The following is a 27,310-nucleotide window of genomic DNA, read 5'->3' as shown; positions in this document are numbered from 1 at the left end:
AATTATTAAATTCTTTTGAATACTTAAACTATAAAAATGAAATTGATTTTGACTTTAATACAGTATGTGTTTCATTAATTTGATAGCAATATGAGCTTGAATGCTGTATTGTTGCTCACACTACAATATATAAAAGTGACACATGCACCTGGAAGCAACACAGAAGAACGTTTCACATTATATAATGTGTGATGTGGTGTGATATACCAACAACTGATAATATATATTTATTTTTTTATTAGTAATCAACCAATAAACATGGAAACAACATATGTATGTAACTGGTTTTGCATCGATGTATGGCAAAGATCAATGTTTAGTTTTAATTTCACACATTTGAGCTATTGCATGAAATTCAAGACAGAGCCTCCCCATAGCACTTGACTGGAACCTGACACCTTGGCTTCTGGCTGAGGTAAATAGCTAAGTCTATATTTGGACTAAATGATTTTAGGATTTTCAGCTCTGTCTTGAATTTCATATAATAGCTCGAATGTGTGAAATTAAAACTAAACATTGATCTTTAAAATCCTAGATGTTTAATGCTAATCCATGTTTATATCTGTAGTATATTAATGTAATTCTATATTTAAATAGAATAAGCTAATGGGAGGGTTTCTTACTTTAATACTGTTGCAATGCCACTATAGTCACAATAATCAAACGAATGGTTAGTGAACTTTCTGGAATAAAACCTGACAAAAAAAGATTACTGTAGATATATTTAGAGCTTTTTCAATTAATATTTCATCATTCCTTAGTAAGCCGAATACAGCCATTAAGAATTCATTACTCCCAGTGCCATGAACTCTTAGAATATTAACCTATCATCAATGAATTAACACAAATCCCTAAATAAAACTTTTAAACTGAACTAAAAATTAAACAACAACAACAACAACAACAACAGCAAAATATTTCTGGCAACACCTTAATAACAAGAACACAAAGCAGTGATAGCCAAACTCAAGCAAGGTCTCCAGAGCTCTCTTTCTGACCATACTGAAAAAAAACAAAAGAAGATAAGATAAGTAATTTATTAAAAACTGCATATAATGCTATATTTTAAGCATTGCTTTTTTGTAATATGTGACAACTGTAATGTATTTGCGATTTTATTTTCTGAACATACAAAAATAAAAGTTATGCTCACGATAGATAATTAGGTCACTGTTTTAAAAACATATGCATGCAAATCATACATCTTTCTATACAAAGGATTAAAAAGATAAAACAAAACAAAACAAAAAGAAAAACAACAAGCATTTAACTCAGCAAAAGACTGTAATGCCAAAATACACAATTCTGTATTTATTTGTGTGGTATTTTCACTCACCATCTAAGCTGGATAATATTTCTCTTTACTCTGCATCACAGCCATATTCCTCTGCTCTTTGGAAATGTTTCTCAGACAGTTTAGTAACAGCCCACTGAGCTGCATAATTTATACAGGAATGAACCAAAGAGATAATGTTACTCTAAGTGAGTGTAGTTGATACATTTAAGGTGCCCTTTCCAACTATAACAGGGAGCCCTCGCATACTTTCAGGCACATGTTTCCAGACTTTTGCAAGAACACTATCTGAGACTCGCCAAGGACAAGTATGTGACTGGAGTACCTTTACGAAGAGAAAATTCAAAGAGCTACAACACATGACAAAAGGGATTCTAATGCAAAGGTCATCTTGCCTGTGGGAAATCTTTTGCCAAAATCAGCACAACAGCTAAGGGATAGAATCTTTTCGATTGGACATTTCTTAGATATAGAGGAATATAACCATGCAAGGTAGAGTCCTGAATGAGTGTAATATTTGCGGTACTGAAGAAAACATGCTTCTGATTTGCAGCATTGAAGAAAACCTGCCTCTGATTTGGGACTGTAATAAAGAAAACTAGACTACATTAGTTAAGACACAGACTTATGTCATTCTGAGGTGATTTTTTCATCTTTGCTTTTGAGAGTGATTTTTTTTTGCAGTGGATATGTACTCCAAATGCACCAATTTTGTTAATATCTAAGTTTTCTGTCATTACTTTTGACACAGTGACATAAACTAGCATAAAATGCCTCCAAAGAGAGTTGAAAAACCGGCAGCTGCACAAGGAGTAAAAAATGGACAAAGAGGGGCTAAGGCAGGGGCTAAAGAACCTCCTGGAAAAGGCAAAGTAAAAGAAGATCCTAAGAAGGCAAAAGGAAAAGGAAAGCAAGCAGTTACCAGTGAATCTGAAGATGGCTCAGATGCAGAGCTATTAAAGGCAGGAGCAAAGGCCCAAACACCAGCCCCAACACGTAAAAGAGGTCTTAAAACTACATCTAGACTTTTTATGCGACTATCGAAGAAAAAAAAAGATACTCCAATAAAAGCTTTCCAAAATCCATCTAAGTTGCTTGCAGGACTCGGCAAGTCTAAACCTGAAGATCTAAAGAATACATCTAAATTCATGTCAGGTTTTCTAAGTGGTGGAAAAAATAAAATTGAGAAGAAAGAAGGTGAAAAATCTCTTTTAATGCTCAATATTGGTGGAAAAACAAAAAGCGCTGCAGCTGCAACTTCTGGGCTAGGGGGTAAATTGAAAGGGTTTATTGGCAAAAAGACTACTGGACCTGCAAAATTCAAGAGTAAAGGACGGGCTCTGGGAAGGATTTCAGGAGCTACTAATTGGCTGATTAGTAAATTCATATCATCTAAAACATCTCGGGGAAGACTAGGTCGTTCGGTTCGTCATCGCAGGTCAAACATGGATAGATATGGTTATGAGAATGGAGGATATGAGTATGATGAGGCAGAATTTAGTTATGGGGAAGATGACTATGACCTAAGAAGCTATGGAAGAAACAGCCTGCGAGGGCGATATTTGGACCAAAATGAATATGATCATGGACGACTCAGAAGACCAAATCTCTATGACTGCCTTGATGAAGAGTATTATGCTTATCCTGAAGATGAATATGGTTTCTATGGTGAAGAGAGTGATTACTATGATCCCCTTTATGCAGATGAATATGGGTATTATGTTGAAGACTACTTTGACCAGTACAACGAAAGACAACCATATGACTATTATGATACTGGAATGGACTACTATGATCCTAGGCAGCAAAGAATGGATGAATATGGATATTTTGATAGTGGCATTGAATATTATAATGAAGCTGGGTATCCAGTTGAAGAAGAATATGACTACTATGGAAATGATGTGGAATACTACAATTATGGTGCTTACCCAGAGCAGTTTGATTATTATGGTGATCAACAAAATTTTTATGGGAGCCAAGACTGGCTCCCAGATGCTTACATGATGTATGCAAGTTACCCAAATCCATACAACCAAAATCCGTACAGCTATAGTGGAGAACCTACACCAATTTATCTAGATCCTCTTTTAGGGGTTAATCAGCCCTACACTTATATAATAGGGGATATAATGGAACAAACTGAGCCATCTGAACCTTATGCTAATGAAAATGCACATCTAGCAATGGAAAACGCAGTGACTGAAGATCAGTTTCGGCTCCCGAGACCACAAGTCAAACTCTTTGGAAAAGAGAAACTTGAAATTGTAAATCTACCATCTCCTCATATTGCTCTCAATGATTTAGAAGTGATGTCTGATATGCAACATGAAAACTCTCAAATATTTCCTCAGCCTATGGGGTTTACTCAACACATTTCACAGCAAATGGTAGAAATTCCACAACAGTCTTCCAGAGCAACTGTTATGCTAAGCCAACAAACACCAACAGCATTTCCTGCAGCAACAGGTGGCAGTCCTGTTTTGGTCCAGCAAACACCAATAGCATTTCCTGCAGCAACAGGAGGCAGTCCTGTCTTGGTCCAGCAAACACCAACAGTATTTCCTGCAACAACAGGTGGCAGTCCTGTCTTGGTCCAGCAAACACCAACAGCATTTCCTGCAGCAACAGGTGGCAGTCCTGTTTTGGTCCAGCAAACACCAACAGCATTTCCTTCATTACCTAGTGGGAGTCCTATTTTGGTCCAGTCACCACAACTGCCATCCTCCCCATTACTTCAAGCAAGGCATCCTTTTCTGCCTCCTATGCCAGTATCACCCACTCCAAGTAGACATTCTTTTGGACCTGTGGGGCACATGCCACTCTCAACACCAGCATCACCTGTTTTATCTGCAAGGAGATTTGACCCAAGCTTTGTTGATCAGGGAAACCAACCGTACATCTATTCAGATCCCATGTTTCAGAGACCTGAATTTCCATTTGAGACTATGCAACAAACACCACTAAGACGAAGAAGTCCTCGTCTCTCACCACAGCTTTCTGTCAGGCGGGGTAAGATTTTACCAGGTCGAAATAGCCCTCTGTCCCACCAAAGGTTCGATATCCAACCACAGGGAATAAGTCCAGGATTTTCACCAAGGCAACAAAGAGTATTTGGTCAATCATCAGGGAATACCAACACACAAAGACCACTATCACCTCTTCAAAAAAGAAGTTTCACCCCCCCATCTTCCCCACAATTTTCAAGACGAGGACCATCTCCAACAGTCACTTTGAAGGGAAAGTCTCCCATCCCCCAGAGAAGACCTTTCTCTTCTAGAGGACACTCGCCTAATGTTGTAGAAGGACGGAGTCCATTAACCTCATTGCGGGGCTCATTAAGAAGGAAAAGCCCTCCCTCATCTCCAAGAGTGAATCTCCGGCAAAGTGTCCATTCAGGCCCCCCTCCAAGTCCTTTCAGGCCAATTGGTGGAAAAAGGCATGACTCATTTATATCATCAAGATCAATTGCTTGTTCATCACAACCATCTTTAAGAAGAATGAGCCCTCCTCTATCTCCAAAAATTGATCAACAAACTGGACATTATCCACCAGGCTCACCTCCTACCCAAAGAACAGGATCACCAAGACCAATATCCTCTTCTGCCACTGGACCTCAGCGACCTCTCTCCCCTACACCATCAAGATTTTCTGCTAGAATCCAGCATGATACACAAAGTCTGGCTGCCCATCCATCCACACGTAGATTTAGAGGTTTTGGTCGAAATAAAGTACCAATGGGTACTGTTAAACCATCCCCTGTCAATCCAGTTTTGCAAAGAAGAAGCCACCAGGAACATCCTCTAACACAAAATGTATCTCCATTCAGATCTTCCATTCATAATGGAGCAATAGGTTCAGGACCTATGCATCAAAGTACAACCTCATCACCTGTTATGTTAACAAGACAAGGTTCTAGACCTACAGCATTTCGAGACTCAAAAAGATTTTTCCCACCAGGAACTCCAAATCCCCAGAGAGGTTTTCACAGACCTGTTGGGAGAGGTCGTCCTGTTGTAAGAGCACCAATAAATCCTGTTCCACTAAGGCAGCCAGTAAGGGGGCCAAGCCACCCTATTGTAATGAATGGTGAAGCACATTTTCCTCAGCATGTTTCAATGAATGGACCAGGATCATCATTATCACAACCACCCCTGAGGCATACACCAAATCAGGTATCAATGAGACCAGGTTCACCTCACCTAACGGCAAGACCTGGATCACCTCAGCTTCCAATGAGACCAGGCTCCCCTCATCCCCCATTGAGACCAGGCTCACCGCATGTCCCAGTAAGACTAGCCTCACCCCATATCCCAATGATGCCAGCCTCACCTCACCCGCCAGTGAGACCTGGCACACCAGTGTTTGTGCATTCTCCACCACTTGGGAATCCTTCTTCTCCTGTACTAACAAATCCTTTGCATAATCAAGCCATCAACCACACTTCCCTCAGAGCAACACCTGGTGGTCAGCCTCAAGAGATAATATCATTTGGCCAGACAGTTGAGCAAGGTCCTTCTTTTCTCTTAACAAATGGTTTACAGAATCCAAATCTCTCCACTGCTTCATATAATTCACCACTTAAAGGCTTCAATCCTGCACAGTCTCCACTAATGGCACACATCAATCAGAGTGCAGTTCAGTCTTCTTATAACTCAATAATACAGCAAGCTGCATCTCCTCATTCAGTAGTGATACCTCCAAATGTTCAAGCTAATGTTCAAGGTTCTCCAATGCTGAGTAATGCACTCCAAAATCCTTATCTTCGTAATTCTTCATTTAGTTCCTCTTTACAAAGAGTTGCATCCTCACATCCAGTGGTCACACAGCAAGGCTCGCTGAATACTTCCCCAGGTCTGGCAAATGCATTGCAAGCTTCTCATCTAAAATTTTCACCATCTTTACTGTCCAGTGCCCTACAGAACACTGATTTGCGCAGTGCTTCATACATGTCTCCACTACAGAGAAGCCCTACACCTATCCTCCAGGCGCAAGGACATTCTTTCCTTTTATCAAGTGCATTAAAGAATCCAAACCTTCAGGGTGCTTCTTTTCGATTACCTAATGGGGCAATACTATCTAGGAACTCAGAGAACCAAAAAGAGGACACGACACCATCAGTATTGGCAAATGCTTTACAAAACCCAAGTCTCCGTAAAGCAAATTACAGGTTGCCAGATGGAACAATCAAATCAAGAAATGAGGTAGAACAACCAGCTTCATCTCCCTCCCTATTAACTAATGCCCTTCAGAATGCCAATGTCAAAAAAGCTTCTTATAGAATTCCTGAATCTATTTTGTCCCGAGGCTCTGATCAAGTAACTGAAGCAAAACAATTTTCACCATACCTAGGAAATGCTCTACAGAATTCCAATCTTCGTAAAGCTTCTTATAAATTGCCAGGTGGAGCTATCCTTTCTCGGGACCAGAAGACTGAACAGTCCACCTCCCCTCTTCTTTCAAATGCACTTCAGAATGCTAGCCTTCGTACAGCTTCCTACAGGCTCCCTGATGGAACAATTTTAAACAAGAGCTCAGGACAGGATTCAAAACAAAATATTTCTTCCCATCTGTCAAGTGCTTTGCAAAACACAAATATTCGTAATGTTAAACTCCCCAGTACCTCTGGCCTATTCAGAAAACAAAACAAAAAAGAACAAACTTCAGTGCTGTCCAGTGCGCTTCAGAACCAAAATCTTCGTAATGCTTCCTACAGACTGCCTGATGGAACAATTACTACAAGGGGTAAAACAGCCGAAAGTGCTCAACCTACATCGCCCTTTCTGGGAAATGCCCTGAAGAACATTAATTTACACAAAGCCTCCTATAGGTTGCCCACAACTTTGAGGAGATCTCCAGAGGATCCAAGGTATGCAGTGGTGACACCTCAGGTTCAGGGTCAACCTGGTGAACATTGGGCTCAAGCCCACACAATAGATGCTCATGAGCCAGATGATGTTTGGTCCTCAGAAAGAGTCCTTCCACACCATACTGTGCAGAACCTCATAAAATGGTCCATGTACAGGGATGAAGAACTGGTGGATTTTGCCATCCCCGTGTATCCTGGGCAAGATGCTGATGTTTCTGAGCCTGAATGGTCACCAGACAGGGAAGGTGAACCTCAAGGGCACTGGTATGATAAGGTACAAAGCTTTGGACAACGTTTTGCCTAGCTGGTGATTAGTCATTTTTAGACATTTTATCTATGAGTGTTTTGTAGGTTCATAATCTTTTCCTATTTTGGGGCTTGTGTGTTTACAGTAGATATAGAGTACACAGTAATAGCTTCAATCTGTGCCAGGTCTGTGCCATAAGTTTTTACATGACACTGTTAAGTCAGGCACATTCACAGAATGTGGTATAATGTCATACAATTTATGGAGTAATATTCTTTTTCATGTTCTGAAGGGCCACAGCACTGGATAGTTTGGTGTTTCTCTGCAGTTTTGCATTTGCCCAGGACAAGAAATGAGCAGTGCATCATAGTTACTACACCTTTTATTACATTTAGCTGCAGTTCTTATTTCTCTGATTTATTTGACAATGTGTATTTACTTTGGCATGTAGATGTACTCTATCCGAAGTCTGCCCACAATGTTGTACCGAGAGCGGGCTGAAGAGGACGGGATTGAGGACATGACACAACTTGAGTACAAACTTCTTAAACTTATTTATGTTAAACAATTTCTTGATTGATGTCTGTAACAAATGGTTCTTATACAGGCAACTGTATAATGTGTTGAAAATAAAATTCCTTTTTCCAGGGAACTTCATGAAGCTGCTGTTTTACTCAACCTTAAAAAAAGGTTTGAACGAGAACTGATTTACGTAAGTAGATTTTCAACGCTTTCCTAGGAATTTTCAACCATAGCTTCCATTTAACAAACATATTTTAGTTTGTGATTATTGAATATATTTTCATTTGTGATTATAGATTTTGGTTTTTTGATATTCATTTTGGATTGTCAATTGTGTATGTACCTTGCATGAGTGAAATGTGAGTTAGGCAAAATTTTGTTTCCTCTCAAGACATACATTGGAAGTATTCTGGTATCTGTGAATCCATACAAGATGTTCAATATTTATGGGACAGACATGGTGCTTCAACACAAAGGACATGCCCTTGGTGAAAATCCTCCGTAAGCACTCAGTGTCTTCTTTCCTTTTTCTATCTAGCACAAAGACTAGAGGTGGCTAGATTAACGTCTCAAATATTTTCTTTTCAGGCATTTATTTGCTATAGCAAATGCTGCTTACACAAAAATGATGGATGCCAAACAGAACCAATGCATTATTATCAGGTACTGTTGAATTATGTTGAAGGGGATATTATAGAATCATCTATTATAGTAGCTATTTAAACTTTAAAAAAGGCATTTAGTCTTTAGTATTTAAACTACTTAAGCCAGTATTTTAAGCAATTTATAAAGCAATCAGAGTCAATTGTGTTTGACACAACTGATCATCTGGAACATTTTAAACCTCTCTCAGAAGGAGACACATGTAAGGAAAGACAGCTTGTGTCTGGGCTAGGACTGAGCCTACGGATCATGTCTCTGAAATGTACCCAGTGTCGTCTCAAGGAAGCTGGCATGACACACGCATTTTAGCATTTGATTTCACGTCTGTCTAACCAGACACCATGCTCATTACTTAAATGCAAAGTAAAAGAGGTGGAAATCGCCTCTTTTAGTGTCTGTGCCAAGTGTCTGTGCCAGTTTACCTAACTGTGGTGTTAAACGGATAATTAGGGATTTAGGAATGTGATTATTATCTTTCAGTGGGGAGAGTGGCTCTGGTAAGACGGAGGCCACAAAGTTGGTCCTGCGCTATTTGGCTGCTATACAACACAAGCGCAACATTACACAGCAGGTATGGCCAAACCTGCTAAACTACTTTGCAGAAGCTTTATTTTTTTTTTTTTTAGACTTTTTTTGATTTATATCTTATATTAGATCTAACAAATCTGTTTTGTTTGTTTGTTGTCCTTTCACATTCTCTGAGACAGATTGAGGTATTGTATGCACCTTGTTTGTATGTGTGCACCCTGAAAAATATCCTTCATATTATGTGTGCAATTGTGTGCTTTACGGAGCATTTGTTATTTTAGTTTATAACATAGCACTGCTGAATTCTCATTTCTGTTGGCCAGTAGGTGTTGATTAATTTTCTATAACAGCAGCTCTGACAGAAGTGCCGGCTGCAAAAATTTATGTTAATGCGTTTGTTCTAATGTGTTATTATTTCTATAGTAACAACCCCTACAGGGACTTGTATGGCAGATGCTCCACATAAATGGATTTAACAATGCGTGTAATTGTTGATGTGAGCTTTCTGTGAGGAGAATTTTATTTAGCATTTTTGGAGTCTCTAGTGTCTGTGCTTTGTAACAGTCAGGGGTAAAGTTTTCCAACCCTGGAAAGTCTTAGGATGGAGAGTTTTGCATTTTTCTTGTAAAATGACAAGCTGCATTTTTAAAATAACTTAAGTATAGGGTTCTACAACATTAAATGTAATAATAAATAGTACAATGTGTCTTTCATTAATTAATAAAAAAAATTATTGTTGGCAAATTACTGTGGTATAAGAGGAATAAAACACTTCAGAATGTGCTGTTACTAGAAAAGTATCAATTCGGAAACTGAACCTTATCACCCGATAAGGTTGTGAATGATGATAGTTTAGACACATGATGTAGGAGGCTTCAGTATCTTTCAGATTTGTGGATTGCTCATGGGGAGTGACAGAATTACATAGGGGTCCAAGCTCTATAAACTATATGGCCAAAAGTTTGTGGACACATGACTATCACACCCATATGTACACATTCCTCAAACTGTTGCCACAATGTTGGAAGTCTTTGTATGCTGTAGCATTACAATTTCCCTTCACTGGAACTAAAGAACCCAAACCTGTTCCAGCATGACAATGCCCCTCTGTACAACGTGAGCTCCATGAAGACATGGTTTGCAAAGGTTAGAGTGGAAGAACTCGAATGTCCTGCACAGAGCCCTGACCTCAACCCCACTGAACACCTTTGGGATGAAGTGGAATACCAACTGAACCAAAAACTGCAGCCATGCTCCAAAGTCTAGTGGAAAGCCTTCCCAGAAGAGTGGAGGCTATTATAAAAGCAAAGGGGGGACTAAATCTGGAATTGGATGTTCAAAAAGCACATATGAGTGTGATGGTCTGGTGTCCACATACTTTTGACCATATAGTGTATTTACAGAGGTTTACTGATGAAGAGATGTTTGACATAAACATTTAGTTAAACTGTCTTTTTATAGTTTACATAATTTCCTATGTTTAAATCTACAGATTCTTGAAGCTGCTCCACTCCTAGAATCCTTTGGAAATGCCAAAACTGTCAGGAATGATAACTCGAGTCGATTTGGGAAATACATAGAGATATTTTTAGACGAGTGAGTGTGATTTTTAAAAAGCATCCTTAAATCTATGCAAGTTTGAACTGATACAAAGCCTTATATTATCCATCAGCTGATATTGCCATTCTCTCTTTATTTGAGTACTGTCTATAATGATAATACTTTTATATTATCTCTTTTTTAATGAATATAATAATTCAAAAAATATTTTTAGGTATATTTTTAACACAATATTTAACACTAAAACTATAATTATCTTACTTTTTAAATCAGGGGTGTGATTAGTGGTGCCATAACCTCACAGTATCTACTTGAAAAGTCAAGGATTGTGTTTCAGGTGATCTTTGCAATTCTGTTATTCTAAATTTGCAGTTTTGGTTACATGCTTGGTTTGCACACTTAGCTGACATGTTTCATGCTTCTGTGCTATGTGTATTTTACCTTCTAGGCCAAAGATGAAAGAAACTACCACATTTTTTATGAGATGCTTGCAGGCCTTCCTTCACAGCAAAAACAGTCATTGTACCTCCAAGAGGCAGAAACCTACTATTACCTCAATCAGGCGAGTTTAGACCAAGATGGTCATAAACAATATGCAGTCTGAATCTGAATCTTTAAGAAGAAATATTATACTGACTTACCTTTTGCTGGCTTTTATATAAATATGTGCATTTACATGTATAAATACTTGCCTTTGGTGCACAGTAGTTTGCTTTGGATCATTGTTATTACATATTTATTTCTGTCTTTTATTGTGTTTCATGTGATGTGATTAATATTGTCCTTAATAGTATATTTTCATTTTTTAGCCAATTAATCAATCAATCTGTTAATGAATTAATTTTGTCAATCAATCTCTCTCAGTTTTAAATGTAAGTTATAAATAAACCTGATCTAATATTTAATATTTAATCACACAGTTATAGTATCTTCTTTTGTTTGTCAGGGTGGGAACTGTGATATCACTGGTAAGAGTGATGGGGAGGACTTCCGCAGGCTTCTTAGTGCCATGGAAATCCTTCATTTCAACCCTGAAGATCAAAATGGCATCTTCAGGATCCTGTCATCTATTCTCCATCTGGGAAATGTCTTTTTTGAGAGATATGAGGTAGGCAGACAGTATATTGGCCCCTCATATGTCACATGTTGACCTGCCATCACAAATGTTACACTTTCAGTGACAATTATACAAATACTGTGACTTAATAGGACTGTTGTATGTCCTTCGACACACAGACAGATTCACGGGAAATGGTGTCAGTGGTGAGTGCTCAGGAGATCAGAGTGGTGGCAGAACTCTTACAGATTTCTCCTGAGGCCCTGCAGAAATCAATCACTTATAAACTGACGGTAGGACAAATGTGTGTAAAGAAAACTTGCAGGCAATAGTTTTTTATGTATTTTTTGTGAGAAAATAGAATAGTTTATTTTCATGGGGTTATTTTCTACTCTTTATTTTATGCTTTCACCAAGTTACACTTAAAATCCTTCTGGTGCAATCTGGCTTTCTGACTTTATTTTACACTATTTTACACCATTTTGCAGTCTTGGGTAACACTGGCTCATTATACACTCACTGTCCACTTTATTAGGAAGTGGAACTTTATTACCTGTACACCTGAACATTCATGCAATTATCTAATTAGCCAATCATGTGCAGCGTAATGCATAAAATAGTGCAGAAAAAGGTCAAGAGCTTTGGGTAATGCTCACATCAAACATCAGAATGAAGAAAAAGTATGATCTCTGTGATTTTGATCGTGGCATGGATATTGGTATCAGGTGGGCTGGTTTGAGTATTTCAGAAACTGTTAATTTCATGGAGTCTCTCACAATAGTCTCTACACAGATTCATGCAGAAAAACAAAAAACATCCTGTGTGCGGAGGGTCTGCAGGCTGAAACACCTTGTTGATGAGAGATCAGAGGAAAAAGACCAGACTGGTTTGAGCTGACAGGAAGTTTATAATAACTCAAACAAGCACTCTTTACAACCATGGTGAACAGAAAAGCATCTCAGAATGCACAACACATCAAACCGTGAGGTGGATGAGCTACAACAGCAGAAGACCCCATCACTGCATAAATGAGCAAGTGTACAGGTGTTCCTTTTAAAGTGACCAGTGAGTGTATATAGTAGATGTGATAAAAGTTAAGCAAAGTACACAATGTTTCTAGAGAAACAGGATGTTTTCATACAAAAGTCCTTCATCAGCTGTGTCAGCAAAGTGCTTCTAAAAGTGTAGGAAGTGAGCTCAGGGTGGCACAGTGGCTCAGCGGGTAGTGTTGCTGGCTCACAGCCCCAGAGGCCTCAGTTTGATCCTGAGCTTGGGTTACTGTCTGCATGGAGTTTTGCCTGTACTATGTGTGTCTGCTTGGGTTTCCTCCAGGTTGTCTGTTTTCCTCCCTCCTTCCAAAAAGATGAATTGGCTATGCTAACATGCCCCAGGTGTGAATGAACGCATGAATGTGTGTGTGTGTGTGTGTGTGTGTGTGTGCATGGTGCACGGCAATAGACTGATATCCAATCCAGGGCGTTTTCCCTCCATATAATGACATGATTGGTGTCTTGTTTCTAGGTAGTCCTAGTCTACGTTGCTCAGAGCTGTTTTGTCAGTGGTCACAGTATCTGGACTATGTCTAAATGAAAAGATTCATTTATCATTGCACAATGTTAGGCATGTCTGATTATAAGTAGAATATGGCCCTTCTACAAAAAAATGAAATGTGATTTCAAAAGGTAGAGCTCTCACACGCTACATGTAACCTCCTATCACCATGGATTATTTTTTCAGAAAACTGTTATTGATAAATTGTTTCCAGAACATTTAGTTTGCTCTTTATGACCCCTTCTCTGAACTAATAACTGTTTGATTGGGAAAGAACAAGCTGACTCAAGTAAGTTTTTCATAGTTCAGAAAAAAAAAGAAAATTAGCAGTTTGATGTGCCTGAGCCATGCATATGCATGCACAATTTACATTTCTGTGAAGTGCCATTATTTGTCCATTATAAGTACCATTATTATTGTGAAGTACCATTGTTCCTTAGTCCCTGGTGGTCTAGCGGATAAGATTCTCATGCGTACTGCTGCGGCTTGGGCCTGGTTCCCAGGCAGGGAAGCAACCCAGCCACTGGGTTTGTACTCTCAGTCCCAAGCCCAGATAAAATGGGAGGGTTGTATCAGGAGGGGCATCTGGTGTAAAACCTGTGCCAAATCAAAACATGTGGTCCAATGATCTGCTGTGGTAACCCCTAATGGGAGCAGCCAAATCAACAACCACCATTATTAGTCCTTAACAGCGAAATGTCTTTTACTATAGGAGACACTGAGAGAGAAGATCTATACCCCTCTATCAGTGGAGAGTGCAGTTGATGCCAGGTAAGCTATGAAACACAGTATATCCCTAGAAATTCTCATCATAGATGGATGGATCAGAAAAGAAGTTTACAATAAATAAAATGCAATTCCAGAGATGCAGTTGCCAAGATCTTGTACTCCCTCCTTTTCAACTGGTTAACAGACAGAATCAATACTTTGGTTTACCCAATGAGCGAGGCACTGTCTATCTCCATTCTTGATATATACGGATTTGAGGTATTGCAATGAAGTTAGCTTGCTTTTCTATTTTTAAAAGTGTTCTACATGGTGTTTAAAAGACAATTGCTTGGTGAATCAAAAACTCTTTGTGCTTTACAGGACCTCATCTTCAACAGCTTTGAACAGCTTTGCATAAACTATGCAAATGAGTACCTACAGTACTTTTTCAACAGGGTCATTTTCAGGGAAGAGCAAGTAAGCCTTTTTAGTTCGTTCTAATCCTTGGAGCACAGTGACTATGCAGATTTCAAAATACATCTGAATAAATGACTTTCAATATCTAAGGAGGAATACAGCAGAGAAGAAATTCCCTGGGAGGAAGTGTATTATAATGACAATCAGGCCTGCATTGACCTCATTTCAGCAAAGCCCCATGGGATACTTCGTATCTTGGACGACCAGAGTGGTTTTCCACAGGTGTGTTGTAGTGATTTATCTCTCTCCAAGTTTCTGTGCTTATGTTCTTCAAACTGTGACTGAAATGTTTTATCGTTAGGCTACAGACCACACCTTCCTTCAGAAATGTCACTATCATCATGGCCACAATCCATTGTATTTCAAGCCAAAAATGCCTCTTCCTGAATTTGCCATTAAACACTTTGCTGGAAAAGTCACATATCAGGTATAGTTAATAGTTTCTACACATTTATTATATCAGAGAAATATCTGAAAGTCTGGACTGAGTTACCTGTATCTTTTTTAACAGGTCCATAAATTTTTGGATAAAAATTATGACCAGGTTCGCCAGGAGGTACTCGATCTTTTCATGCAAAGCAAAAATAAGGTAATAATGTACAAGCATTACTGAGCACCTTCTCTGGATTTTGGTAACCTGGGGTTTAAGGATATATTTCTCTTGTTCTAGATGGTTGCACATCTGTTCACAAGCTATTCAGAAACTGTCAATCAACAGAAGACTCATGTCAGAAAGAACAGCACGGTTACACGCAGATACCAGCCATCCACAGTCGCTGCCAAGTTCCAGCTATCTCTTATGGAGCTTGTGGAAAAGATGGAGAGGTAGACCATGTATGGAATGTACTTCATTCCCAAGAAAAAAAAAGCATGTTCCTTTATCTAAACCTGTGGTTTCTTTCATTTGGTGCCAGATGCAACCCATTCTTTGTGCGCTGCATAAAGCCAAATAATAACAAGGTAAGCTACAAGGATAAAGTATAAGAAGCTCAAGTCTTCAGCAGTAGACTGAAAGTCTGTTGAGGTGTTGTGCTAAGAGGCTGTGATACCTGTAGGAGCCTGGAGTGTTTGACATGGACCTGGTCAGCACTCAGCTTCGTTACTCTGGGATACTGGATACCATCCGTATCAGGAGACAGGGCTATCCAGTCAGAATACTCTTTGATGTCTTCCTTTTTAGGTAAAGTCCTGGGTGACTGTGGTTAAACAGTATCAAACTGAACATACTTTCATCTCTCTCTCTCTCTCTCTCACACACACACACACACACTTGTCTTAGTCCATAGGAGGGCCTTTGACATAATTACAGAAGTGGCTTGTGACCATACATGTTGGTGGGGCAGGACAACATTAATAATGACATAGCCTCAAACAAAACAAAGTCAAGAATTTATCAGGCTTGACTTATGCTATAGGCTACTATCTATTGAATTAGAATAGATTAATAGAGTAACCCATAGTAACCTATAATAGGCAGTCGAGAGGTAACAGCATAAAGTCCAACTCGTTTTGAGTGGTTTTAGACATACCTTTGTTCTACGGTCTTTGAAGCGATATCGTTAAGCAGGGTTGCCAGGTTTCAGCGAAATTTCCAGCCCAAATACATCTCAAAAATCACACAACAAACCTGAAATTAGCCCCAAAAATGATTGTAAAAGGGATACATTTTTGTTCTTTTTTTGTGTGAGGAAAGAAGTTTCTCATGTATTTCACACATATATCTGATGTATGGACATCACTCAGTAATCCCTGTTCCCATACATGTTCCTGTACATCATAGACACACCATGTGTACTTACACTTCAGAAAATTATTCAGTTTAATTCCAGTGATTTGCTATAAAACAAGGTCTTGGTGGGAGTGGAGCATTTTTTATAGCAGTCTAATTTGACAACCCTGTCATTAACTGTTTTGTCTATTTCTCCTCACCTGAGCATGGGGCAGTGTGATTGTTGCTCCAACAGGCCTCTATTAGTGCTTCTTGTAGTTCCCATTCTTGACCACTAGGTGCAATATGCAACGCTATGCAAGCTAAGTGGGGCAGTGTGTGTGCTGCCTGACAATTGCACAACATCTTGAAAGGTGAACAAATCGAAGGAACATCACCATATATCTTTCAAATAGCAAAATCTTTTTTAAATCACTGGTCACTCAAAAGAAGTCATTAGTATTTCAATGGAATTTAAAATGTATGGAGTTATGAATGAGGACTTTGTGAAGATGACCATTTGTTAAACTTGCCCCAATGGATGAGCCACCACTGCATAATTATTAAGCTAATTAATGGTATAACATGAACCTTAACCTCAGTAATCTCAGTAAAAGGAAACCTTTTGGCTCTTTAGTTTTTTTGAAATGTGTGTTTGCTACTCATCTCTTTTAGATACAAATCCTTGCTGGGCCTAAAGCAGGCTCCTCCTGCCACTGGGGAAAACTGTGTTATCATGCTTAGGAAGCTTTGCCCTGTAAGACCAGGAGCTTTTGAAGTGGGCATGACCAAGGTGGGATTCTCTGGTCCAGATTTTATTATCCATAACACAATACTCAGGGCTTGTTTGCCATGATTAATTTCTCTTTATGTTTATTTGTATTAGCTGTTCTTAAAAGAAGACATATATTACATGCTGGAGAGTAAGAGAGACAGAGTGAGGCATGTGGCTGCTCTGACCCTGCAACGCTACACTCGAATGTTCTTTGTACGGAAACGCTATGTAGCCTTTCGCATGAAAATCATTCGATTGCAGGCGCACTGCCGAGGTTACCTCATTCGGTACAGATTCTCACTGCTGCCTCTTATCATTTCCTTGACTAGGAATCCATAGTCTTGTCTCTGGCTTAATTCTGATACACGTACATTCCTATGTGGGTTTTCACAGGAAACGCTATGTGAAAATGCGAGCGAGTCTGGTCAGATTCCGCTCAATGGTCCACATGTATGTAAATCAAAAGAGATACGTTAAGGTACAGATGGTATGGCTTTCACTACGAATGTTAAGATGTTCACACTGTGTGTTATATTCAGTTACTAAATTGTGGCTATTATACATCACTTTACAGATGATATTAGAAGCCAAGAGGAAGGCAGAAGAGGAGAGAATCCGAATAGAAATGGTTAGAATTACAACTTAGCCTATTTGGTGTGTCTAAACTTTATCTTAATTTGAAAAGATTTATCTCCAACTTGCAGGAGTTAGCAAAACGGGAAGTCATGAATGTCACACACTTGGTCATTCCAGCAGAACTTGGAGGGTTATTGCAAGCAGTTGCAGGTACAATTACAATGCTAGTGCTATCACCCTGAAACAAAAGACAATGAGAAATCATAGCTTCTTAGAATGTAATTAAAGGCAATGACACTCTGATGCTTTTTACAGATGAATGTTTTATTGCATTTAATTATTAATACTATTTGTCTGTCTGTCTTTTGTGTTTCACAGGAGGTAGAGAGCTTCATTCTGATTGCTTAGCTCTTGTACAGGCACCAACTGTTCAGGTGGAATCCCAGCTCACACTACCCCTCGACATCAACAACTACCCCATTTCTAAATTCATCCAGCTTCATTTCAGAGTAAGTTGTATTTTCAGATTCATTCTTACGTTGCTATTAAAAGCATTAACAGCATTAAGGACAGTGAAGCAGCACATACTGGGAAATTTTACTGTATTATTTTTAGGTGATGGATTCTATTTTGCTTTACAGGAACCAATGTTTGGAATGTTGACTGCACCTTTGAAAGCGCCCTTGACTCATTTAGATGATGATCTCACACATGAAGCTCTAGATGTCTTCATTATGGTAGAAATGTCACACATTTACCCTATACTGTTGTATATATAACGTCTGCCTTCTGTCTGATAAAATTATTAAAAATATTCAATGCCTTTGCAGATTTTGAGATTTATGGGTGACCCACATTTAAATGGTGCCCAAGAGAATTTACTTGGAAACTACATCATCCAGAAAGGGCTTTCCAATCCTGATTTACGAGATGAAATTCTGTGTCAAATTGCCAATCAAGTGTGGAGGAACAGCAACCCAAATAACGGCGAAAGGGGCTGGCTGCTGCTGCTCGGCTGCCTCAGTGCATTTGCGCCTTCAGCCAAAATAGAGAAATACCTTCTGAAGTGAGACATAAACTGCTTATGTGTATGTTCCTATGTATGTCTGTGCACATAATGTTATATTATGTTGGTCTACATTGTGGTCTTCTGCATGCTACAGGTTTGTGTCAGACAATGCCTATAATAGCTATAAGGCAGTTTGCCAACATAAGCTGATCCAGGCCATGCAGAAGTCCCTTTATGGACCAGAGACAGCAAGGACTTACCCACTGTCCCTGCTGGAGTGGACGGCCAACAGAAAGAAAGCCAATATGGTGCTACAGGTGCACTGTTTTGATGGTGAGAGTAACATATCTTCATTGATATCCAGTGGACTTTTCAGCAGATTCTTGAAAGGGAAATAGTGCTTGTCAAATTTCTCTAGCTTTGGCCAGACACTATTTGCAATACAGAGACTTATCTCTCCAACTTATCTTTCCTTTCTAATTGAGAACAGATATCACTGCTGTGGTTTTCACGTGAAACCTAAGTGTGAAATAAGAGGAGGCCTGAAACCGCTTCCAAAGAAATGGAGAAACTAGGGTGTCAGTCTCCTTTAAGATTACCATCTGCAGTTTCGTACTGTTTTGGCATGGCTGGGATATATAAGCACATTTCTATAACACAAACACACATAAGACAAGCACACGCACAGCACACAGACAGTTTCGCTCATGTTTCTCCTATCACTCTCTTCTGTCTCAATTAGCCTAGCAGAGTTTTTCCATCTCCGTAAACATTTTTAGGCAATTATTTAGTACTCAGCAAAATGAAGAGACACTCGATCTGTAGTGCTAAACTGAATGGAAAAAAAGCACCAGAGGTGTTGTCTTACCTCTTCACACCACCTCTCTCATTGTGGTTGTGATCATTATATTCTTTCCACAGGAACCTCCTTTCTGTGTCCTGTAAACTCATGGACCAGTGGAGAGGATCTGGCTGGGGACATCCTTCAGCACAGGTACATGTCAGGGAGAACATGTTGGTAAAACAGTCCTGTCAGGCTTTGAACTAGTAGGGTCACATAGAGCTCAGATTCCCAACCCTGGTTCTTGAGTACCCCCTGTCCTGCACCTTTTAGTGGTTTCCCTGCTTTAAGACACCCACTTCAACTCAACAAGGGCTATTAATTAACTGATTAGTTAAATTAAGAGTGTTAGGGGCAGAGAAACCACTAAAATGTGCAGGACACAGGGTACTCCAGGACCAGGGTTGGTGACATAGAGAACTCGACTCCTCTACTGTCCTGAACCAGTCATGGCTTCATCCCTCTGTTCTCAGCATTTACTTTAAAAATGTATGTTGTGATCTCTAACTTTACTGAGCTGCATTTGCTTAATGTATTGTAGCACACAAACATAATTCAGTTTATGTTACAGTAGCGTAGATCTCACACAGTGGGCTGAAATGTTGCTGTATTTGGTTTTGTAGGGGTGTTACAGAGTCCTGGAAGGGTTGTTCTGTCATCATGAAGGAGCATGGGCAATGGGCTGAGCTTGCAGGGCATGATTATGTAATGGACCTGATTGCAGACCTGGAGCTAATGCGAGATTTCCCAAAGCAGAAGTCCTATTTCATCATCTCAGCTGAGAGTCCCACCAGAACCAGACCCAATGCCAGCCTGTTAGTCATATTAATAGTAAAGATAATAGATTTTTTTTGCTTTTTTAACTGTCTGCCAAAACTATGTTTACATTACAATTCAATATGTTGCATATATTTTAAATCATATTGTAACTTACTGTATCACATTTGAATTAGTACTTTTGGGCATAAGTGTTCTGTTTAAAGGCAGGTATAAGTGGCTTATACAGTATTATGAATAGAGGTTTATTTGTGGTACAGACACTGATGCTTTGTTGTGACTTACTACAGTGCTCTGTTTGGAAGTGGTTTTGATTCAGATGATGAAAACCCACTCCTTAACCCACCAATGGCCAGCACCAGTCTACCAGATTCTGATGGATACTACAGTCATGGTCAGAAGCTTCAATGTTTTTTTACCTGTTGTGTTCTCTCTATAATTGGATAGTCAGCTTTAAATGATCCATGTTTTGTTGACAAAATAGTGGTTTAGAACTGAAGTTGAGGTTCGTTAAGTTGCCAAAGGTCATAAGGCTGAATATACAGTGTACATTATATGGCCAAAAGTGTGTGGACACATGATTATCACATTCAGGTGTGCATGTTGAACATACCCTCTCAGAATTATTCCCACTTTTGCTGTTATAATAACATCCACTCTTCTGGGAAGGCTTTCCACTAGATTTTGGAGCATGGCTGTGGAGATTTGTGCTCATTCAGACACAAGAGTGTTAGTGAGGTCAGGCACTGATGTTAGGTGAGGAGGTCTGGGATGCAGTCGGTGTTCCAGTTCATCCCAAAGGTGTTCAGTGGGGTTGAGGTCAGGGCTCTGTGCAGGACACTCGAGTTCTTCCACTCCAACCTTCTCACACCATGTCTTCATGGAACAGGTTTGGGTTCCAGTAAAGGCAAATTGTAATACTACAGCATACAAAGACATCCTGTACAATCATGTGCTTCCAACATTGTGCCAACAGTTTGGAGAAGAACCACATATGGGTGTAATGGTCAGGTGTCCACAAACATTTGGCCATATACTGTACACGGGGAAGTATGTTCATACTGTATATATATATTTTTGTTACCATATCCATATGATCTACATTTTTTTTTATCATTTCCACACTACTAACAGAATCCGATTTTAGTGAGGCTCCACCTCAGAGAGGTATGGACCGATATCTGGACAGCTTATTTGACCCAGTGCTGTCTGATGGTAGCGGGGTAAGTCCCTTTAACTTCTTCCCTCTTCCTATTTTCCACTGTTGTATCAACATGATATTTGTCTTGACAATTCCAGCAAAGAGTGTAAAGGGTGTTTTTTTTTTTTTAATGTAATTCACTAAAGTTTATACTGACTTTATTTAACACACTGCTCATTGTTCTTTGGTAAGCTTTGAAATTAATTTATAGTACACTGTATACATTTATAAATAGTATGAATTCACCAGGTCAATTGATAGTTCTACTGGTTTCTGTGGATCATTTGAACATAGTCGCGTGTAACTGATTGAGCATCAAATGTCCAATTGGCACCAGGTCCCCAGCACTGAAGGCGATTAGGTTACTGGATTACCGTATTTCTTACAGCATTAAGCTCCATGTAATTTCTTAGTCGTTTGTGAGTAAACCATTATACTCTTAAAAGGTGCTCTCAAACTCCCTTAATGTAATGGCTGTCATCCAGAAACTCACTTGCTGTCAGGTTAGACCTAGATAAATGAGATGATATTATTTCTTTGCCAAAAAAGATCGCATAAGCCAAAAGGTAAATTTAAAACATCATTAACATTGTTGCCATAATTTTAAAAGTAGCATACTACACATAAATGGTCGATTTCTCCCAGTTGAAATGCTTCAGCAAGGTAAATGAGAGCCAGATATTTGTGGTAATAGTTAATGGGCTAAGCTGCTCTTAGAGAGTATAAGGTACTCCCTGGGGGAAGATTGATTACTCGTGTGAGTGAACACAGAAGGGGCCCTGGCTGAGTTAGAGCCTGTTCCTCTCTGCCTTATCTCTGAGAATCAGGATCTGGAGAAGCCAGCCAGCATGTCTAGTCGGATGAAGGGAGCTGGTGGGATTGGAGGTGAGGATGGAGGAGAGGAAGAAAAGACACGGGCAAACAGGCCTTATCCCCCAGGACTGCAGCCCGGTGGTGAGTCATTCAGCTGCCTCCCTTCCTGTTCTTACTTCACCAACCATTAATTATGCATGGGAGCCCTTGTGTCAATTGGTTCCTAAATGCAATCATCAGCAGGGTCGAATTTAGACTTCCAGTTTGCCTGAATTTTTTGGCATGTTTTTCAGTGGGTTTTGCAAGGAACATGAGCTACCTTTGCTACTCTCTGTGTGATTGCACTGAATGTGGTTGTAGCTATTAAGGAAGACTATGCTGATTTTTGTTACTAAGCAGTTTTCTCCTGCTGCCCAGTTGTTTTGATAACAATATCAAGACTTTTGGTTGCGCCTCATCTGAACTCCATTAAATAATTTACAATAAAGTGGCAAAGGTTATTTTTGGTAAATGCATTGGAGAATACAATCTTTGTAACCCTGGTCTGAAAAAGTAGTAGCTTTTTTTTTTTTTTTTTTAATCTTTTCAGCGGTTCCTGTTCTACCTGTTATGGGAACTATGATGCCACCTATACCTATGCCAGCTATGCACTCTCTGCCTTCAACTCTTGCCCCAACATCTACAGCCTCTATTCCATCAGTAACCCCTGTTTCCCCAAAGCCATCAATGCCATCAGTACCATCAATGCCAGCTATGTCATCTATACCTTCTATGCCAGCGTTGCCTCCTTTACCACCTTTCTCAGCTTTGCCTAATGTGCCACTGATGACTGATGGGGCAGGTATGAATGGAAAAGATCACTCTTTATATTGTCTTTTGGCATAGCTTGTTTCTGTGTGAATACTATTAAAACATGGAAAGTGATTTTAGATGGGATTCTTATGTATTGTACTCTTTAATATTCCAAACGGAGTAGACCCCAATGTCCTTGCACAGCAGCAGCAAGCCATCATCAACCAGCAAGCGATCATACTCGTGAGTATTTTGAGCTCTAACATGAAGCCATCAATCTGCCACTGAGTCCCAGTCTGAATGTTGTGCAGGTTTGATAGGAAATTTGCACTGGTATGGATCTAATTGCTGATCTGTTGTGCTGCTTAACAGGCTCAGCAAATGACAATGCAAGCAATGGCCCTTCAACAGCAGATGTATAATTCAGTGGGCAGGCCATACACTGGTCCATCTTATCACAATGAACATGTATTAGTGCCCCGTTCTGGTCAATCAAGCCCAGTGAGTATCTCAAGACACCCCGAATGTGCTTTTTATAAAGCTTTTCATTATAAATTATATAAATTGTTATAAATATATAATTTAATGCACCATTAAAATTATTTTAGCATCTTCATTGTATGTCTCATATATTGTATTTATTAAACTTTAACATTAATTCTTTTTTTTCACCCCACCTATAGTTCTGTAGTTCATATGGTGTACTGAAGGAATTTCATTATCATTATTTTTTACTTCTTAACACACAGTACCCAGCAAAAGTCTTAGTCACCTTAGTCTTGAGCATTTTTTAAAATATAAATTCTAAAATGTCTCTAATGACTTAATATCTTACTAATTGTTTTTGTATATTGGCTCCTATTTGGTCTTAGCAAGTTAGTCACTTCATTATGCTTTATTTAATGCCTTATTTAGTGTTTCCAGTAAATGATTAGCTTTATCTTAACAGAACAAATCTGAAACTGGACCTACTCCACACACTCAAGCTACATCTGCCCCTGCACCGAGACCCGTCCGATATCATTATGGTAAGTCAGATTCTGTATTTCAGAGTACAATCTGAATGTTTGAAGTATCAGTTATTTTTGAGATTCAAGTTGCCTGTTCATTATTAGCTTTTCCCACATCTAATTGAGTAGCTTGTACATATCATACCCAAGCAAGTCATGTTTGAATATATTTTCTAAGGCCAGCCTAGGACAGTCCCACCAGAAGATGTGGTGCGGTCCACCATCTCGAACTCAGAATATATAGAACCAAGTCACAACATCAAAGACATCATTAAACAGTACCAGCCTGGCATAGTCAAACCTGTAGATGTACCAAGGTCTGTATACTCCTACAACCACTTTACCCATTATAACTGCCTACACCTGAACTGATATTACAACATATATAATGTTCAGTACCTGAGATATCCTTAGAGTGTATTAAAGCTCTCCATGGCTTCATAACTTGCATGTGAAACTTGTTTTTATCCGTAATCACAGACGAGACGCTAAAGTGTTTGTTAAGAAGCCAGACCCTCATGATGAAGCTATGATGATCCTTAAAGACCAGATGAATGCACCACCTACCCAGGTAGATCAGTTAACAGCAGCAAGTATTTGACACCTTACTCCATTGCTAATAAATAATTTACCAAATGAAATAAATGTCTTCTATGTTTCAACGTCCAGCGGAAAAAGACCTATAGTCCAGGCTCTCCTGCTTCAGATCTCACAGAGACTGGCAGACTACAACCATCTAAGAGCATAAGGATGAAAAGATCACCTCCAGTGCCTGCGATAAGTCAGAGGTCCCCAGCTGCTCCAGCCGGTCAGTACAATTCATTACAATACACAAGACAGATATTGGGCCTCATGTATCATACTTTATCATACCATACATTTATATCATACTTTTACTTTTAATAAAGTTTGTAAATGTTTTCATAGGCTACACAGAGCTAGAAATTCCTGCCAGAATTATAAAAGTTTCGCTAACACTGATTTTCTTCATACTCACGTGTGTATATTGATAAATGCCGATCACCCTTAGTGCAATGCACATTCATGGTATAGCTGATTTGCATTCAGTGACGCCTACTAAACTCAATAAAAGGTAAAGCTAATAGTGAGCTGAAAGCACAAAATGAGGACAAAATATCGAGAGAAAAGGAATTTCTCAGAGGCAGAAGTGGAAGTTATTTTGACTCACGTCTACACCAATGAAAAAAAAAAAAGATATTATTTAGTAGTATAACAGAACCTGCAAATGGCAAAATCTGGAAACAATTTACAGAAAAGGTGAATTAGGTGTGAGTTGAGTGAGCTGAAAGAATGGCTTGATATGAAAACAAAAGGCAAAAAAGATATCTACGCTGTACTCAGGTGTACTCATGGACACCAGACACATCACACAGGGAAACTGCTATGTTTAATTATCTCAGCCAGTCTCAGTCAGAAGCCTCTGATGATGTGTTATAGAAGCAGGAGGGCATGAGAGTGTCATAAGGAAACCTCATGTATTCAGGATGTCTGATAATGGAACACAGCACACTAGGGAGTATATGTCTCATTGTGGGTTGAGACATACCAGATTGGTCACTTATCTCTCTTTGATGTACCAGTAGCAAGAAATCCAAGAACTGACAAAACTTGGACATGCCCAGGAATAGCAAAAGATCATTTTGTTGGCTGAATGACTGCTGGCTCGGAAGTGTTGCACGGCATTAAATAAAGATGCCATGGCAAAGATTACTAACATATAAGCCAGCTTTCATCCCCTGAAAAAAATCATACTGGTCTCTAAACATCTGTTCCCCTCAGCGTGCGCTAAATCTTAAGCCGCATCATGCTCTAAATTTTCTAGCAGCCTAATGCCAGCTGAGCCACTGTATCCCGTTCTTCTTTTATACGACAGCATATTTCTTTTCTTTTAATTGAATGACTGGTCTTATTTGTCATAATTTATGGATTTATGTTGGCTTGCTTTCTTTAATTATTAAGATTTTTTTTTTCATATTTAGTTTTTTTTTAATTAATACCATTAATCTGAATCAGCTGGGTTTCACAATTTTTATTAAATCCACATGTGCATTTGAAATAAATGAGCTATTTAAATTTTACAAGGTAATCTGTATATAAAATTGCAGTTACTCACTGTCAATAATATGATTTGAAGCCTATAAATTGAGGTTCACACTAGTGAGTCTTCTACACATACATTTACACAAACTCAGGATCTCTTGTAGGATATGAATGTTTTTTCCAACTTACAGGATTTTCTTGAATACAACATTTCTTTTGTAAATACTCCTGCAAACTATTTACATATACATTTGTTCATATCAAGCACATAAATGAGGCCCATTTTTTAAAATGTGTTTGGTGACCAAGAACAATGTTTAGGGAATTTTATTACACTGTTGCAACTAACTATGAGTGGGTGGTCCAGTATCTCGAGACCTTCCAGTTGAAGAGGAGACCATTCAGACCCAGCTCCATAGGAGGAGCAGCGAGGAGTACTACACCTACACAAATGTACCCTGGAAGATCTACCTGAGAAAAGAGGTAAGGTCTTTGTGTGTGAGTGTATGTGTGTGAGAGAGTAATATTCCAAATACTCTGTTCAGTGGTCTAGTGTCATTTTGTTTTGCTTGTTAGGTTTTCTATCCCAAGGACAGCTTTAACCACCCACTGGTGTTAGATCTCCTGTTCAAGCAGGTGTGTGTTTTTATTTCACGCATGAGTTTTATTTTCCATATTTGCATATTTTTCCATATCACCTAGATATCTGCATTCTTTCTGCTGATGCACTTTCCATTTTAACAGTAGATTTTATTTCAGATTGTCCACGACACATTCTCAGAGGCTTGCATTCGGATCACAAAGGAGGAGAGACAGAAAATGAAATCCCTCTTTGGTATGCCGCAGAAATCAAATGCAGATTAAAATAAGGATCCTAGCCTTTACGTTATTAATTCTACACCCTGGTGTATTTTGATACTTTAATAGCTGAGCACAACATTGATGCGGGTGCCACAACACAAGACGAGAATGTGAAAAAAAAGATTGTTATTGCAGCAAGGGACACCTGGGAGATCTACTTCTCCCGTCTTTTCCCAGCATCTGTAAGGAACTCCTCTCACATCTCCATCACTTATTTCCTATTCAAAGTCTTAGGTTTCTCTAACTGGAGAGTGTGTGTGTGTGTGTTACAGGGCAGTGTGGGCACTGGTGTGCAGGTGCTTTCTGTTTCTCACAAGGGAATTAAACTGCTAAAGATGGTGAGGAGCAGCGCACTGGCCCCAGATTACTTCAGAGTTTTAAGACCATACAGGTACGTTGCAGAAGAGGAT

General features: G+C 39.2%; 1 protein-coding gene across 1 annotated transcript in view; it reads left to right on the top strand.

The window, feature by feature from the left end:
- The first annotated feature begins 1,231 nt into the window (after nt 1-1,231).
- Nucleotides 1,232-27,310, top strand: part of myo15aa (myosin XVAa) — a 32,438-nt gene continuing 6,359 nt past the window's right edge. Inside the window, exons 1-46 of the mRNA XM_026930106.3 lie at nt 1,232-7,437; nt 7,862-7,944; nt 8,059-8,122; nt 8,324-8,433; nt 8,521-8,595; nt 9,076-9,166; nt 10,616-10,719; nt 10,957-11,020; nt 11,132-11,245; nt 11,630-11,791; nt 11,920-12,033; nt 14,004-14,062; nt 14,155-14,278; nt 14,381-14,476; nt 14,567-14,698; nt 14,778-14,903; nt 14,988-15,065; nt 15,147-15,301; nt 15,391-15,436; nt 15,532-15,656; nt 16,860-16,977; nt 17,071-17,246; nt 17,353-17,437; nt 17,534-17,587; nt 17,664-17,745; nt 17,914-18,044; nt 18,177-18,272; nt 18,366-18,601; nt 18,699-18,877; nt 19,466-19,538; nt 20,009-20,200; nt 20,453-20,556; nt 21,297-21,385; nt 22,191-22,317; nt 22,766-23,017; nt 23,153-23,211; nt 23,341-23,469; nt 23,918-23,996; nt 24,157-24,295; nt 24,459-24,549; nt 24,648-24,786; nt 26,407-26,522; nt 26,616-26,675; nt 26,799-26,874; nt 26,967-27,082; nt 27,173-27,291. Of these exons, the coding sequence (XP_026785907.3) occupies nt 2,065-7,437; nt 7,862-7,944; nt 8,059-8,122; nt 8,324-8,433; nt 8,521-8,595; nt 9,076-9,166; nt 10,616-10,719; nt 10,957-11,020; nt 11,132-11,245; nt 11,630-11,791; nt 11,920-12,033; nt 14,004-14,062; nt 14,155-14,278; nt 14,381-14,476; nt 14,567-14,698; nt 14,778-14,903; nt 14,988-15,065; nt 15,147-15,301; nt 15,391-15,436; nt 15,532-15,656; nt 16,860-16,977; nt 17,071-17,246; nt 17,353-17,437; nt 17,534-17,587; nt 17,664-17,745; nt 17,914-18,044; nt 18,177-18,272; nt 18,366-18,601; nt 18,699-18,877; nt 19,466-19,538; nt 20,009-20,200; nt 20,453-20,556; nt 21,297-21,385; nt 22,191-22,317; nt 22,766-23,017; nt 23,153-23,211; nt 23,341-23,469; nt 23,918-23,996; nt 24,157-24,295; nt 24,459-24,549; nt 24,648-24,786; nt 26,407-26,522; nt 26,616-26,675; nt 26,799-26,874; nt 26,967-27,082; nt 27,173-27,291 (10,412 nt within the window). The 5' untranslated portion in view covers nt 1,232-2,064. The remainder of the gene's footprint in view (nt 7,438-7,861; nt 7,945-8,058; nt 8,123-8,323; nt 8,434-8,520; nt 8,596-9,075; nt 9,167-10,615; nt 10,720-10,956; nt 11,021-11,131; nt 11,246-11,629; nt 11,792-11,919; nt 12,034-14,003; nt 14,063-14,154; nt 14,279-14,380; nt 14,477-14,566; nt 14,699-14,777; nt 14,904-14,987; nt 15,066-15,146; nt 15,302-15,390; nt 15,437-15,531; nt 15,657-16,859; nt 16,978-17,070; nt 17,247-17,352; nt 17,438-17,533; nt 17,588-17,663; nt 17,746-17,913; nt 18,045-18,176; nt 18,273-18,365; nt 18,602-18,698; nt 18,878-19,465; nt 19,539-20,008; nt 20,201-20,452; nt 20,557-21,296; nt 21,386-22,190; nt 22,318-22,765; nt 23,018-23,152; nt 23,212-23,340; nt 23,470-23,917; nt 23,997-24,156; nt 24,296-24,458; nt 24,550-24,647; nt 24,787-26,406; nt 26,523-26,615; nt 26,676-26,798; nt 26,875-26,966; nt 27,083-27,172; nt 27,292-27,310) is intronic.

The sequence above is a fragment of the Pangasianodon hypophthalmus genome, chromosome 23, assembly GCF_027358585.1.
Source record: "Pangasianodon hypophthalmus isolate fPanHyp1 chromosome 23, fPanHyp1.pri, whole genome shotgun sequence".
NCBI lineage: Eukaryota > Metazoa > Chordata > Actinopteri > Siluriformes > Pangasiidae > Pangasianodon > Pangasianodon hypophthalmus.
The sequence above is the reverse complement of the archived record's forward strand: the minus strand, read 5'-3'. Positions and strand labels throughout refer to the sequence as shown.